Consider the following 16,679-nt stretch of genomic DNA (forward strand, 5'->3'; position numbering starts at 1 on the left):
GAAACACTTTAATAAATGGAAAATAATCCAAAAAGCAATGACTACCTGACTTTAAATACTTCTTTGCTATAAAACAGAAAATGATGTTTTGTAAAATAATTTAAATAAAGTCTAGATTTTTGTTCTGTAAGTCTCAAGAGACAGAACTGGCCTGAGACGCCTGTTGTGAGTGCCACAGCTTTGATGAGATGAACTTCACAGTGAGTCTGGAGTGCTGGTCACTCCAGTGAGAAGAAATGAGGATGCTTGAAGATACGCTCCTTCAGAACAACTGTCGCAGGCCCCAAACCGTATGTGATGGAGTATTGAGGTACTATTAACAGATTTTTACAGACTAGACAAAGTGTGTGTGTGTGTGTGTGTGTGTGTGTGTGTGTGTGTGCGCGCGCTTTAAGTGTGCTTTAAGATTTAGGATTAATTCCAGTGAGTAATAGTGAATGCACCCCTGCCCATTTCTTGGGACAGTTCTAACTCTAGTAACAATTTTCCCCCAATAAAGTTTATGTGTTAGTAAATATGAAAAAAGTAAAAATTAAAAAAATGTGCAAATGTATATATATCCTTCAACTGAAGGATCCTAAATATTATTTCCAATAATATTTATTGCAGTAATTTTAATAGTTCAAATGAGCAAAAGCCACTGCATTTTGAAAAAGATAACTCTACAGAGGAAGGATTGAGCAAGAAGTAATTTTGTTCCATTTAACAAATGCAACCTTGGTTACCATGAATATATACCACTCAGTAAAGAAAATATTTATTATCATAACTTATCCAACACGTATAATACATTCACTATTATTAAATTTGGACTCTTTATTTTTGGGATTGGAGAAACATTTTTTATTTATATGTATAGTTACTTTTCTTTAATAAAAGTATAAGTTAAAATGATTTCTACCTTGAAATAGACTACTTATCATTTTAGTTTCTTTATAATTACAAAATGCTTATGATAAGTTTCTCATAGTTATGACATTTTACAAAGTGATATGTTTGGCTCATATTTATTCTACTCAAAGGAAAGCCTCTATTGAATACATTTAGTGAGTATGATGAATTGACTTGAAAAAGTGACCAATGGGAAAATTCTATCTTGATCGAGTCTATTTTCAGTGTAAATATCACTTCAGAATTTGGGACTGGTATTAGTATGTAGGTTTTTTTACAATAGCATTTTTATTTACAATAGTTAATTTCTTGAGAAATTATGTGTAAATCACATTTTAAAATTCACTAAAGTGCCCTATTTTTGAAGTCAATCCTACGATTAAATGCTTTTCGTAATAGAAGTAACCACCTCTTGTCTACACACGCCCCCCGCCCTAGTTCACATACAGTGATTTTTATGCACCTCATATTTGTAAGTCAGGTCATGACCTGATGAGAAATACATATCAACGCTACTACAGAGGCTGAAGGACTCCTGCTACCCTTCAGATTTCCCCATTGGAGCATCAGTAACAAAGAGTTGCCTAATATTTCCTCATAGAAAGGCCTGAAATGAAATGTGGACATCATTATGCTGGGGCCTGAGCTTCCCTTTTTGATCCCTCTAATATTTTCACACCAAAAATTGAAAAGAATAATTCTATGTCAAATTCTAGGACTTCCTGTCTTTGACTATATAAAGTGACTAATTTCTAATATGTAGCTAAGAATTACTTATGGCAGCAATATTGGTATTACAAAAGAATAAAATATTTTGTTCAATACTTGAAACATAGTGACTTTCAGGAAAAAAATTAGGATGAAAAAGAGGACTTTGTTAGACATGACGTGATGGGATACGTAAAATAAACAATTTTATTCATAACTGTGAATTGTAGCTTTTCATGTCTTCTCACTATTTACTAACAAAAATTTTCTGATTGATAGCTGTAAGACTTATTGGTGAAACCTTCAAACTCCATTATATAAATACTAGAAAATCAGTGTAATTTTAAAATTATAGTGCTCTGAAAGTTTCTCCTTGGTGAAAGTCAATATCAGATCACATATAAAGAAACACTTTGGGAGGATTTATAATTAATGATACAGAAGATTTTAATACATTGGAAAGTTTCGGCAATGTCATCATGTGCTATTCCTTGTCCCCCCTGCTGCAGAGCGCCCTCGCCAGGGTGCCCATGTCTGGGGCAGCCCCGGAACTCAGGGCTGCCTGTCATTCATTCCCTAAGGATGCTTAGTTGACTAGGTTGAGCTGTACCAAGTTGCCTTAACGCCTCAAATTCATACGTGGAACAACTGGGACTCTTCCCTCCACTCACCTTTCCTCTCAGCCACCTCGGCCCTGGTCAGGTAGTGGTAGAAGTGATCCAGCTTATCAGGCTGCTCCTCCAGGGGTCTCTGTAACCAGAGGAGGGACCTGCTCCTGGCCTGCTCCCTGAGGGCCTCCCACTTCTCCATCAGAGCGAAGAGCTCAGTGAAGGACATATGATAGCCATCCCGCAGCATGTCCACACAGATGTTCTTCACGTACGAGTTCTGGTAACTGCGAATAGAGTCAGAACACTCAGGCGTTATGTTAGTTCTTGAAATCTGTGCACTGCTTTTATCCTATAATAATCAGAGATTGGATTGTGCTGCCTGTTTGTCCCCAGTGAAAGCACCGAAAACTATCTTTGCCTCAAACACTGACAGTGGACCAACTTCAGTTTCATGAAGGCTGCCAGGGGCTAATGCGGTAGTTTTCATGAGACTATATTATAAATCTATCCGTTCTAGAGCTGAGCCCCCCTTGTTCAGGACAAACAAGCTAGTTGACTGATGTCTTAGTCTGTGTGAGCAGCTAAGACAAAATCCTACCGAGTAGCTTATTTTCAAAAGAAACTGCTCACACTTCGGAGGCTGCAAGTTCAAGATGAAGGCATCAGTGTGGTCACCTTCCAGTGTGGCCCTCTTCCTGGTTCGGGGCTGGTCCCTTGCAGCTGTTGTGTTCTCATATAGTGGGAGGGGCTCGGGAGCTCTCTGGAGCCTCTGGTACAAGGTGCTAACTCCACCATGAGGACTCCACTCGTGACCTAAACACCTCCCAAAGGCCCCACTTACTGGCACTTTCAGGGATTCAGGTTTCAACATAAGAATTCGAGGGACATGAACATTCCAGACCATAGCAATTGATGACATCCCAAATTACTTGATATATTTATAAGCCTTTCACCAAAACAATGCAACCAGTAAGCCAAGCAAATATTAAACATGTCACTTAATATCAAAGCAAAGCACTCTATTGTAAATGATTTCACTGTGCGTTATGGAGGCTCATTCATTCATTCATTCATTCATTCATTCATTCATGAAGAACGCGTTTATTGAAATTTATTACTAAATACATTTTTTAATTCTTTAAAGTTAGGATTACATTAATGATTTATTAGTATTTCACTACTAAAAAATAAATCATATACAAAAAGATAAGTTGACAAATGAATATTCTACTTATTTATTCAAGTAACAGCTAGTGAGCTTCATTCTAAGTGCCAGGCATTGTCCTAGACCAAATAGGTTCAATGTCCTGGGGTCAGTTTGTATTCTTGTGAAAGAACATAACCAACAAATAAGTGTACAACTAATAAATAATGTCAGATGATAAAAACTTCTGTACAGGGAAAAGGGTTATGGGATAAGAACTGTATGTGGTGGCTATTATTCCACTAAACATGAAATTAGAGGCCCAATGATCCAGCTTTATGTTACTTACTTTACATTCTTTTTAAAAAATAGGGGACAATGAAATAATTAAAACAACAGATTTAATGTGACACTCACTAGTTGCCATAAAAATTTCAGCCTGGAGTAGAACTAGCCTAGAATAAGCCCAAACACCCAAGGTCTGATCAGAACACCCAGTTCCACAAAATCTCCCTGGACCCCATTTCTTCTCATCTGGGAAATGTGTATATTAACTTACACTAAGAACAAATGAAACTACATATGTGGAAATGATCTGAAATGCTAAGTCCTACTCTAGTGGTTCTCAGTGCCCCACCATGCCACACAGTCACCTGCAGAGTTTAAAAGACAAACAAAACAAAAATGCCCAGACCCCACCTGCAAAGAGTGTCTTATGCAGCGAACCAGCTTAGCTGAACAACGAAGTACACAGAGTGGTGAAGAGGAGGGCAGCGAAAGAGGACAGTGTTTGAAAAGGCAGGACCCAGGTCATGAAGAGACCTCAGCGTCATGGGAAGAAGTTGGGACTCCAGGCTGGGAGTGAGGTGGAGCCATCCAGGGGGCTGAGTCAGGGACATGACTTGAGGAGACTGCATTGAAGAAATCTCTGGAAGGACTGTCCCAGCTGGACTGCGGTCCCCTGCTCTTCTCCACCCCGCCACCCAATAGGGCCCCTACTGCTGGAGGACTAGTCCATAGAGGGAATAAGAAAACCACATTCCTGGGCCAAAAGCTCAAAAGCCACTGTCTTGTATGAAACAAACAAATTATTTGTAATGGGAAAAGGAGAAGCCATAACCTACTTGAGTTTCTGCCCTCCAGTTGAGATAGTGTGGAGAAACAGTGAGGTGCTGTGCAGGACTGCGTCCTCTCTCTCAGCCCCTCCCCACAATGCCAGTGGCCACAGGCAGGGGATATGCACTGCAAGGCTGTGCAGGAGCTGCCCACTGGGGGCAGAGGGGGGACCCAGCTGCACCTGGGAGCACAAGCAGCACTGAGGACCTACCGAAGGAGTCAGGTCAGTGCATTTCCAGGGTGGACAGAAAGGGAGGGATTGAGTGCACCAGAGATGGGCACCCGTGTAGAACCTCACCAGTCAGGAAAGCAGTCGGTTACCAGTAAAACTGGCCTCACATGGCCTTCAGAACTAGAGGGTTTTATTTCTCACAGCACAAGATGCCTAAAGGTAGGCAGCTACTGGCCTTGGTTCAAGGCTCATGCCTCTGGGATTATTTTAACCTTTCACTCAGCCTTGTCCCCTGCTGGTCGCTGGAGGGCTACCAGCTCCAAATGATCATTTCCTCCTTCGAGGCGAGAAAAAAGGGGAGAATGGAGTGGCACCAGCTGTGTCTTTGCCTATTACAGGGAAAAACATTTCTGCAACCACTAATGGATGTCCACTTTGGTTTCACGGGCCAGAACCCTGCCATGCGGCCACCCCTGCCGTAAGGGGACTCGAAAGCAAACATCCTGCCTGTTCTGGGGCACGTTACCACCCTAAACAAAACTGGGGTCATGTTAGCCGAGAAGAAGGGAGATGGGGGATACAGACAGGCAGATCAGGGTCTGTCACGGGGTCCCAGATAAAGCTGGACAGAGTGCCCAGTTAAATGTGAATGTCACACAGTGGAACTGAAGGAGAGCAGGGGGACAAACGGAAGAGGTGGAGTCAACACAGTTATGAGATAAAGATGTCGGATACTTAGTGAATGAGTGGGTGTTGGGGTGATGACAACGAAGGACAACCAGGTTTGGGGAGTAATTTCATTTGCTAAGAGGGGAACACAAAAGGATGCACAGTTTTAGGGAAGGATAAATGAATTTAGGTTCAGAGAACTTGAATTTGAGGAGCCTAAAAGGACATCCAAGCAGTACCCGCAAAGACAGCTTTGGAGGGTAGAAGCCATCTGAGAGGCCAAGGGGCTGGATGCTTCCGTAGGTTTACACCTGGGCTGCCCAGCATGCTTTCCTGGGAGTGGAGAGAGCATTCTGGAGCAAAAGTATATTACAAATAAATAACTATTAGAATATGGATTTTAAACAACAAAAATAAACACTAGACAGGAGGCTATCTCAGTTCTAATTGCCATGGGGACAGAAATGCAGAAAACTGCTCCGGGAGCCTCATTTCGCTGGCCCGGAAGAGGCGGTGGCAGTGGGCGGACCTGGTGCGCCCTGCCCTGCAGAGCACTTGCAGAGACAGCTGCTCCTGTGCCTTGTGCCCCCCAGGCTGCACTCGATTTCAAAGACTCCCTAGCCAAGGGGTGGGCCCGTGACCAAAATTAAGGCACTGGCCTTTCTCCTAAGATTTTGGATCTTGAAGCAAGAAACACGAAGATGTAGAAGGCCGTTGGAGCTCAAGCAACCTGGCAGCGACATCCTGAGAAGAGGCTCAAGCAGATCTTGTTGCTACCTAGACCTATTACTACGCCCCACCTCTTGTACTTTCCTCTGAGCCAATTCTCCCCTAAACTCAGCAAGTCGCCTAACACCCCTTCGGTAAGATCTTTCCCACTTCATCTGGTCAGAACCAGCTTCTGCTGCCTCTGACCAAAGAACACGAAATGGATTCAGAAGGTTCTGGCCTAAAATGGTTTCCAAGACGTCTTGCAGCCTCAAAACTTCTACAATATATAACTAATAGCAACTTCTAAAATTTCAAGCACATTTTAAAAAACAGACCTTTCTTTATAGAAAGGAGACATCAAACATTAATAGAATTGTATTTTCAAATGCATTCTGTTACTAGGCTGATAGCTCTATTTTATTCATGTGTGTTTGTAGACACATGCAAATGTGTTGTCGTTTAAGCCTTGTTACTAATATTTGAGAGCAAGGAAGAGGATTGTAGTGAACTGTTAAATAGGTTCCTATTCAAACTTCTGTAGTTAATGCAAATAATTCCTTCTAACTGCAATAATTTTCATGTACTACAACAAACTAGATATGTGAAAATAAAAATATGTTAATTTCTACCATTACATGTACATTTCTCAGGTTTTATATTTCATAACAGAGAACCAAAGTCCACTCACTTTATGAAAAAGGGATTTTTTAAAATACAAACAGAAATATAAATGGAATGCAAATTCACTATTTTATTTATTTCATTTGGACATAATATGTTTAGTCTCTGGTTTCATTTACATATTAAAGCAAATATTACTGCAAATTAAAATATGTTCTTTTTAAATATCAGGAGAAGAAAAATTTCCTTGACCTTAAAGCAGTCTACAGGGTGAAAAGGGAGAATCTGGAAAAAATTATGGAGAGATTTGATAATGTGTAATTGGAGGGGAGTTGTCCTGACAGAAAACACCAGTCATGAGGCAGAGGTTGTGATGCTCACCAATGTGCATGGCATCTCTAAATACACATCCCATGGAAGCGTCGGGTTTTGCGGGGCCTGAAGCTTCCCTGGGCTGAGGGACGCAGCCAGAGAAGAAGGGACTTAGGAGTAGGATTAAGCAGTCATGCATTTCACATGGAGTCTATTACTATTCAAAGGCATTATTCAATAGACAGAATATGTTTAAGTATTCTGAATTTACATCCAAATTTCCCTCAAAAATTCTAAGATTAAAAAAAATCTATGGACTGACAGGAAGTAAAACTGAACCTTTTGACACAACTCCATAGCAGCTGGGTGCGTGGAGATGCTGGGAAACGGGAACTTTCCGTTAAAACAGCTGCAGAAACATTATATCAGATGTAAATTCCGCCTTAAACCATTTTGAATGGCTACTGTGTATAGAGCACCTACAATGTGCCAGATGTAAACATTATTTCTAAAAATAACTCTACAAAGTACTGCTTCTATTGTTGCAGGTTAAAACAACACAAAACAAAACTGTTCAACAAGGTAATGACTTGCCCAAAGCCACAGAAGCTAAGACGCAGCAGAGGTGAAATTCATACCCAGGTTTCTCAGACGGGAAATTCTGAATTTTTCCACTTTACCACATTGCTCCCCGTTATGTCAAATATTGTTGATATCTCTCCACCATCTCCACACAGTACCTGTTTATCTGCATTGACTGTTTAGGAATGTGACATAACTGGACAAATAAAATGTAACTCCAGTTTGAAAGCTGTTGTCTTTTTCCTTGTTGGATTATGACAGTTGTCATTCTGTGACTGTCCCGAAGAATCCTCTCCCCTACAACGAGGAAGCAGACAACCAACAGCATCCTTTTAAAGCCAATTAAAGAGATACGTAATTCTTACTCAAGGAACTGTGTACAAGAAGGTCCCCCCAAAATGTGATTTATTTATAAAAGTTGTGTATTTATTCTTATACGTTTAAACTTCAGACACCTTGAGAGTACTCTCCATTTGATGCAATACACCTAACGAGACATTTTTTTCCATGCTCAAAACAGTTTTTGAACACATTGATTTTGATGTTTCTGCTGTTTATTGTTTACCTCTTCCACTTCAGCACAACATTCCCTTTGCGGACTTTTTTTCATCTGGGAAACAAGTCACTTGCAGAAGGATTCAGTGAATAGGGAGGGTGTGGCATGGGAGTCCTGCTGGGTTTTTTTGTTTGTTTGTTTTGTTAAAAACTACTGAACACTCAGCATAGTATGGGCAGGTGAGCTCATAAATCCCTCATCACGAAACAGGCAAACACATCGAATGAGTCTTCAAAAAATTCACTGAAGCCAGACACAGCACAATAATGCCAGTGTGTCCACTGATGCAGATGGGGCCCTAGGACACTCACCCAGCAAGGGAAGCCTGCACTACAAGGGGCCCGCCCTCCAGAAGACAATTTGGATTTTGTGAGGGTCTGAGGTAAACATCAAAGGATGAAAAGCACATAATTCTAAAAATATAAAAAGATGAATGGATGGAATAAATAGATATGACAACTTATTCTCCCTGCACTTACAGGTATTTATACTTGTTATAGACTTTCAAAATGAAAATTCATTATCAACTATTCTATTATAGAGCTAATATACATAACATTTTTATAGCACAAACTGAAATAGTAAGTATATCAAGGTGAAGCTTCATAGTAAAGTATTTTAAAAGCAATTCAATAAAAAACTATACTTTAAAAAAGATCATAAAATTTGTATTTAATCTGACAAAGAGAAACTCAAAAGTCATGTAATATCTAATCAAAAGTCAGGCTAATACTTTTATTCCATTAAATTAATATTTATAAGTCACTAGTGGGTTATCTTTGTGTCAGTTATAACAGTCTTATATTCATATTGTAGGAATAAATGTTATTGGAATCACCGACGGGATAATTACATTGAATCTTAAATTAATACTTAAATAGCTTCAGTTAATATAATTTTCATGGAATAAAGTAAGTCATTATTCTTACCCATAGTTTTCAGTGTAGGTATATATTACATATAGTTAGAATTGAGAAAAACATCTATTTTTTTCTACACACACATACACACACACACACACACATATACACATTAATAAAAATCATGTAAGTTATTTGGGTATGTTTTATATTTTTTTGTGAAAAGGACAGTTGTTTGCCAAAAAGTTAAAGCAAAGACACAGCATTTGCTAACATTTAGAGAGAAGTTAGAAAGAAAAAAAACAGCTATGTTTTCAATGACTTTGCTTTAGAAGCATGTAGAATGACTTTACAATAAAATCTGAAAGCATTTTTCTTAATTTTACATATCATATTTTTTAACAATGATTAGTAATATTGTTGAATGATACTGATTAAAGATTACTCTACTGACAGATATATTTTTGTGTAATAACCATCAGAGAGTTCAGCTTTGTAGGGCCTTTAATTTATTTTCCATGTTTGGTACTTCAAACTATAGCAAGAAAAAAAGTTTCAGTATAAATAAGTCTCTTTTCAAATTTAGAGGATTTCCAATGAGTTGACTGGTCTCTGGGGGCATCTACTGGAAATTTAGCAAACTGCAGTTACATCATGTAAATTTGATAACTTTCATTATCCATCTTAATACAGATATTATTTTAATTGATATGCAAATAAGGAGACACTCAAAGAAGATAAATGTAAAGTTATGCATGGTATTCTATCTCATCCATCTGGTAGCAGCAAAACACGTAGCTGTCTGTGAGATCAGTTAACAAACACTCAACTCTTAAAAATGGAAATGGGGCGGATGGTGCATCGCTGATGAACAGGTCTGCAGCCATTCCGTCCTCGTGTTTGGAAAACTTGGAAATGTATTTTAGAGATAAACAGTCACATATTAATGAGGCATTTTATTGATAGCAATTAAATGTACATACAAAGCACTTTTAGATTTATGATGGTTTCTCCCAAACAACTTCATTTCACATTTTACTATATCCACAAATCATAAATAAACTGATAGTCACTGCTTATATTCTATTTGATTTAATTTAACTACTTAGAGGTTAATACCTCAAAAAGTAGAATTTGTTATACTTGAAACCAAAGAATCTATTCTTTATTATAATTAGCCATTACAATTAGAATTAGTCATTAAAAGAACATTGCTGTTAATTTTTCCTAAACATTTTAAAACATCCTTAAAGAAAAGTGAATATATAATGAACATAATATAATCACTGTAACTTATGTAGAGTTTTAACATATATTTCAATAAAAAAACTCTTGTAATAATATTTTTGAGTTACGATTAATCATGTAACAGAAGTTTTAACATCACAGCCATTATAACAATCTTGATTTTTTTGTGTAATTTTATTTTCTTTATGAGAAAATTAAAAAGATAATTTTAAAGGCATATTAACAGTATTATACTTATCTTGTACCATAATATCCTTCATACATTACTATAATTTCACCTAAAATCCTCCTAATAAAGACTGAGATATGTAACATTACAGCTGTATTTAAAAAACCTTATGCATGTATTAATTTATAGCATTTCTGAAAATTTTATTAGGATCACTATCCAAATAAATAATAAATTGAAGAAAGTAATCAACATTAAAATGTTATCAGCAAATCAGAACCTGAGTATTAATATAGCAGGATTTTTATTTCAATTTAGATCTATTTTATATATATGCACTTATTTGATAACTTAAATATAAATAAATAAAATTGAACCTCGAGCAATTATTGAATAGAGTGTTTTGTGATTTTTTAAACAATTAGAAATTTACTGATTTGAGTCTTTAGAGGACGTTGTCACATAGACAAATTTTCTGGAAAAATACAAATTTTCATCAACTGATAATCAAAGTTAGAAAGAATCAACAGACTTCCAACATTTTAAAAGTGTACAGGAATATTTAAAAATGCTATTTGGAAAAAACTAATCCAAGTCAATCTTTCATTCCTTTTTAAAAAGCTAATAATTATTACTGAGGAAGGTTGCCCCACAGTATTTTTTAAATGGGACTGTTACTGATGTAATTCTTTCAACAAAAAATAAAATGCTAAGAAAATTGATCAGCAAAGAATTCTTTCAATAACACAGTAAGTATACAGTTCAATATGGGTGATTTTATTTTAGGATATATGGAATATTCACGTAGAATAGAACAAAGATCATTTCTCTGATTCAATTATGTTAAACTGATATTTAGCAAAAAGGCAGTAACTTTGTGAGATCAATAAACATTAATCAATCAAATAGAATTTTTGCTGGTAACTGTCACCCGATATCACTGGAAAGCTGTGGTTATTTAGTAGACAGACTGCAAACCTTACAATTGCTTTAAATAATTTTCTTAACATAAAGGCATTTTTTAAGGTACATACCCTGTTAAAAAAGAATTACTCAAGTGACTCCCATTCAATCAAATATTTGAAGTACAGCAATTATCATCAATCAGAAATGAATAAACTATTCATTAATCAATATAAAGTATTACCAAAATATTTACCCATGTAGCTGTCACACATATTTCTTTACTGTATATTTTCTTTCCTGAAAAATTTTCTTTACTAAAAAGAATCTCAAACTTAACATTTTAAAAAGACTTTCTTTAGAAATTCAGTGAAGAGACACTGGAAAAATGCTCTTTATGAGGCTAATTACACATAAAATCTTTATAAATAGTCTTATTACTTGCAAACTCCCTGAAGAAATTCAAACATATTTTTACAAAAGATATTTTAAGCCAAAGATTGGCCATGGATAGGTATGAAATTAATATCATTGTTTAAAAAGAATTTTCAGTGAAAGTATTTTCAAGCCAGAAGTATTACACTTGAGTCCAAACACCTTTGGCTAAATAAGGCTATCATATTAATTCTTGGGTTTTTTTTCAATTTACACTATAACTTTGTACTATAGGGAAACATAATTATAAAACCAATTTAAATTGGTTATATTATTACTTAACCATTAAATATGAGCTGAAAAATAAAGCTTGAAAATAATCTTAGATTTTGGATTGTGTTATAACTATTTTTAAAAATCTTAAGTAACAATTCTGCTATGTTCCTCCTCCTAATATAATGAGAACAAACATAAGAAAAAAGAGAAAAACAAAAAATAACCTTTATAATACATGACCACAAACATACGTAAACATGATCATACTATCTCATCATCTCTGTTTTTTGTGTAAATTTGTATTTATAATTATTAATTAATATAAAACTGCACGATACATTACTCTGTTTTTAAAACATAATTCTATAATTGCTCCGCAAATTTTCTGAAACCTACTTTAGGACAATTTGCCTCTAATAATATCATTTTTTTTCTTTCAGTTCTTCATCTCTCTATCTTTATAAACAAAAGAACTATCAATTTCCCATATAAATTGAGTGAAACATTAAATTTTTAACAAAAAAATGTAAGGCTGGAGAATACAAACACAAAACTTAGTAAAAACAACAAGTTGCATTAAGAAGAAAACTTCAGCTTACTGTGCTCTATTTTTTTTTTACTAAAGTATGTCACACATTTTATCTTTGCAAGAGTTTGACAAGTTTTGCAAGTAAAATTCTGTTTCCTCTACGCTTGCTAATAGTCATGAGAATCTGTAGTTTGCACCTTCCTATTAAAAATGTATTGTATTTTTTGAAATTATTCACCCCGCCTTTTATCCAGACCATGTCTTTGAAAGGAGGAAGTAGATAATAAATGGAATAATTCATGATTCCCCATTAAATATGAAACTTTCTTTTGCAGAGTTTAGAAAATGAAGTTCTACATAATGTACAAAAGTAGATTAGAACTTTTTTAACCTTTTCAAGAAAAACCTTTCACATTAAACAACTGCATGAAGAGCTTTCTTTGAAAAAAGTAAACCAGTCAATTCTTTACGCCTACAACTTCAGCACATACACTGTACTGTTGCTCCTTCCAAAGATATTTCCTCATAATACTTAAGGATTCATTCAAATAATGGCAAGAAAGACAGTATAAGGAGGCTAAAGCATGAAAAGTGTTAAGAAAAATACAACTGGTGTAAATTACAAAGGGAAAACCATGCAAATTAAAAATGAAAACAAAATAATGTATTGTTCATGCTCATTTCAGCAATGTAATGGACAGTCCCATAAGAGCAAATAATAAAACCTGCAGTTACACTTCTCTTATCATGACATTCCCTCTAGTGTGGTACTGCTATTCTGTCATGAGAAAGACTATATGTACCTTTATAAGCTTTTCTTTACAAACTATCCATTGGTACTCTGTTAACCATACTTTTTTGGCCATTTTTGGATTTAAAAAAACCTAGAAACTAAATGAAATAATTTTAGGCTCATTCCAGCTCTGCTGTGTTACTTCTTGGATGAGAACTAGGTAGTAAATGTAACTGAAGAGGCATGTCAAGTTCTGACAGTTTTAGGGCAGTGGGTGACCTCAAGTTCCTATTGTGGAAGAGTTCATCTTTTCAGTCAACATATTTTCATTTTCCCTATATCAAAAACACATTAAGAATACATTTTCCCCTTTCCACCTTAAATGTGTGAAAGATCAGGACTACAGTGTAAGCTTTGTGAAGAAACCTTTCCTTTGTGTGGTCTCCATTAACGTTACAAAGGAGGTGAGGATTGTGTGCATGAAAAATGAGGCAGGATTTCCCACAGGCCGCGTGTACATCAAGATCAACCTTCCAGAACATACATTTCCTTCTACCTTTAGTAAACACTAAATTAATGAACACAAAAATAAATCAATCATTATTATTATGCTTTGGTTAGACAATATTTGTATATAAACATCTTATTTTCCTGAATGTTGTATTAATTTTATTGCAGTGATCTAAAACTATTTAGAAAATTTATACTTATGACTAAGATATGTCAAATCAAATATGTGCATCAATAAGAATATTATAAGAGCTAAAGTATTTGTGAGAAGATAAAACAGCCTTGAATTCAAACTTTTAGGAAATAGTAGACATATATGTATATGTGGGATTATAACTTCCTTGAGACAGAGAACGTGTCATTTGTTTCTTTTGTGTTTTCCTATAATAGTGCAAATGCCCGCAGAATGATATATTGCATAACACGATGAATATAAAACAAAATAGAATTCATAAAAATTAAAGGGGCATACGAATATCACTGATTCAAAAAGAGATTAATTTTATGAGAATTACAGCAGTTAGGAAACAATACAGCTAATAACCTAACTTCAAAATCTAAAAAAATTTCAGAATAAGAAAAAATTTATTTTAAAGCTTTTTCTCCATTAAGTACAGATAATGCGCTTTTTTGTGTGTTTAGAAAAACACATTTTGTGTACTACTTTGGCATAACATACACATTATATACTACTTTTGTTTACATGTGATCGAGACTTCTTGAAGCAGAGGTTTTCCTATTTGCTTTCTTTTTAATTTTTTATTTAGCTTTGTTTACGTATTTATTATTCTTTAAGATTTTTTACAACACTGCTTGTGCAATACTATTCTGTTTCCCTTCTATGTGATGGCTTTTTCCGGGGTTGGTGTTGGGCCAGTTCCAGTCTCAGAGAGCGAGTTCAGGAGTGTTTCTTCCTCTTCTATTTTCCCAAAGAGCAGGAACCCAATTGGCATTATTTCTTCCTCACGTGTGAGGTAGAATTCACCATAGAAGCCATGTGGGCCTGGAATTTTCTTTGTGTGAGGTTTTTAAAACTACTAATTCAATGTCTTTAATGGATATAAAAAGACATATCCATATCCTCACTGTTTTATCTAGTTCTATTTAAATGAACTTGGCAATGTCTTTCAAGAAATTTAGCCATTCCATATAAGTTATATATCAGCATAATTACATTTGTACGATCTTTACTGATGTGTCTCCTCATCTCTGAAATTGGTAGATTGTGTCTTCTCTCTTCATCTTTGATCGGTCTGACTCAGCAGTGATCAATTCTACTGATATTCTTAGAGAACCAGTTTTCAGTTTTGCTGATTCTGTTTTTCTACTTTCTGCTCTCACTTCACGATTCACTTTTCTCTGCTAACATTCAGTTTAAATTGTCTTCATTTTCTAGTTTTTTTTTTTAGTGAAAGCTTAAGGCACTGTCTTTGGACATTTCCATTTTTCTCATACAAGTATTTTAATGCTATAAACTTCCCCTTAGCACTACTTAGCCGTGTGGCACAAATTTTGATATACCATGTTTTCTCTTTCATTCAGTTCAAAATATTTTCTAATATGCCTTGCATTTTCTTCTTTGACCCATGGTTTATTTAGAATTATGTTATCTACTTTCCAAATTTGTCGGAGTTTTCCGGAGATCTTCTTGCTATTATTTCAAATTTAATTTCATTTTTATAAAAGAACATAATCTGTAGGATGTAAATCCTTTTATATATATTGAAATTTGCTTTATGGCTCAGAATATAATTTCATTTGATAAATGTTCCATGCGCAACTTGAAAATAATGTGTGGAGTGTTGGCAGAATGTTCTGTAAATGTCAATTATTTATGTTGATCGATGGTCTTGTTCAAGTCTCCAATATTCTTACTGATTTTTTATCAATTATTGAGAGAGCAGTGTTATAATCTCCAATTATAATTGTGGCCTTGTCTGTTTCTCCTTTTCTTTCTATCAGTTTTTGTTTTATTTATTTTGAAGTTCTGTCATTAGGAATACAAACATTTAGGATTATGTCTTTTTGATGAACCAACTCTGTTTATCATTATAAAATGTCACTTTTTACTCCTGGTAATATCTCAACTGCTTTCTGAAAATGTGTATCTGAAAATCTCGAACCCTCATTTTTCTTCTCTTCTTTCTCACTATGTTAAGACTTCACTATCTTGCCCTCACCAGTATGGCTCAATTGGTTGGGCATTGTTCTGCAAAGCAAATGGTCACCGGTTGATCCCCAGTCAGGACACATGCCTGGGTTGTGAGCCAGGTCCCCAGATGGGGGGTGTACAAGAGGCAACTAATCCATCTTTCTCTCACACATTGATGTTTCCCTCTCTTTCTCTATCACTTGCCCTCTCTCTAATAATAAATAAATAAAATCTTTAAAAAAAAAAGACTTTACTATCTATTGTACTTCTATGTAGTTATTTCAAGTTAGGAAGCAAATGTGCTTAGTCATCCATTTTGATCTTGATCTTAAAGTGGAAAAAATCTAAACTAAACTTTTAAGACAACACCCTCTTTCAGTAACATATCTCTTTAGCTGCTCTGATTGTAGGGTTAGAGATTCTTCCTGAGAAGCTTAAGGGGATTGTATGGAAGTCTGAATCAAAATTATAGAATGCCTGGGTCCTAATGAGGTAAACCCAGAGGGAGGTTCTAGGTCCCCAGTAGTAATGGCAATTCAGGAGGAGACTGGAAATCTGATTTCTAATGTATGTTTAAGCCATTTTCTGTCTAACTTATTCATTCCTTCCTCTTTATGAAGCACTTTTTCCTATCTTATTTCTTCTTTTTATTTATAACATTATTGCTCTAGTCAAATTACTTAACCTCTCTGTGCCTTGTCTCTGGGAGTAATATCAACTCTTCGCGAGATTATTGTAAGCATCACTTAAAACAGACCAACTACCAGTGAAGATGGAGGCATAAGTAAGTACAGATCACCTCCTTGCACAACCACAGCAAAAATTACAAGT

The 16,679-nt window shown here is 35.5% G+C and overlaps 1 protein-coding gene across 2 annotated transcripts in view; it reads right to left on the reverse strand.

The window, feature by feature from the left end:
* Positions 1-16,679, reverse strand: part of TTC29 (tetratricopeptide repeat domain 29) — a 592,695-nt gene that overhangs the window by 113,778 nt on the left and 462,238 nt on the right. For both annotated transcript variants that reach the window (XM_037162386.2, XM_037162388.2), the window contains one exon: positions 2,271-2,494. In XM_037162386.2, the coding sequence (XP_037018281.2) occupies positions 2,271-2,494 (224 nt within the window). The remainder of the gene's footprint in view (positions 1-2,270; positions 2,495-16,679) is intronic.

The sequence above is a fragment of the Artibeus jamaicensis genome, unplaced genomic scaffold (assembly GCF_021234435.1).
Source record: "Artibeus jamaicensis isolate MK-2021 breed Jamaican fruit bat unplaced genomic scaffold, CSHL_Jam_final scaffold_537, whole genome shotgun sequence".
In the NCBI taxonomy this organism is placed as follows: Eukaryota; Metazoa; Chordata; class Mammalia; order Chiroptera; family Phyllostomidae; genus Artibeus; species Artibeus jamaicensis.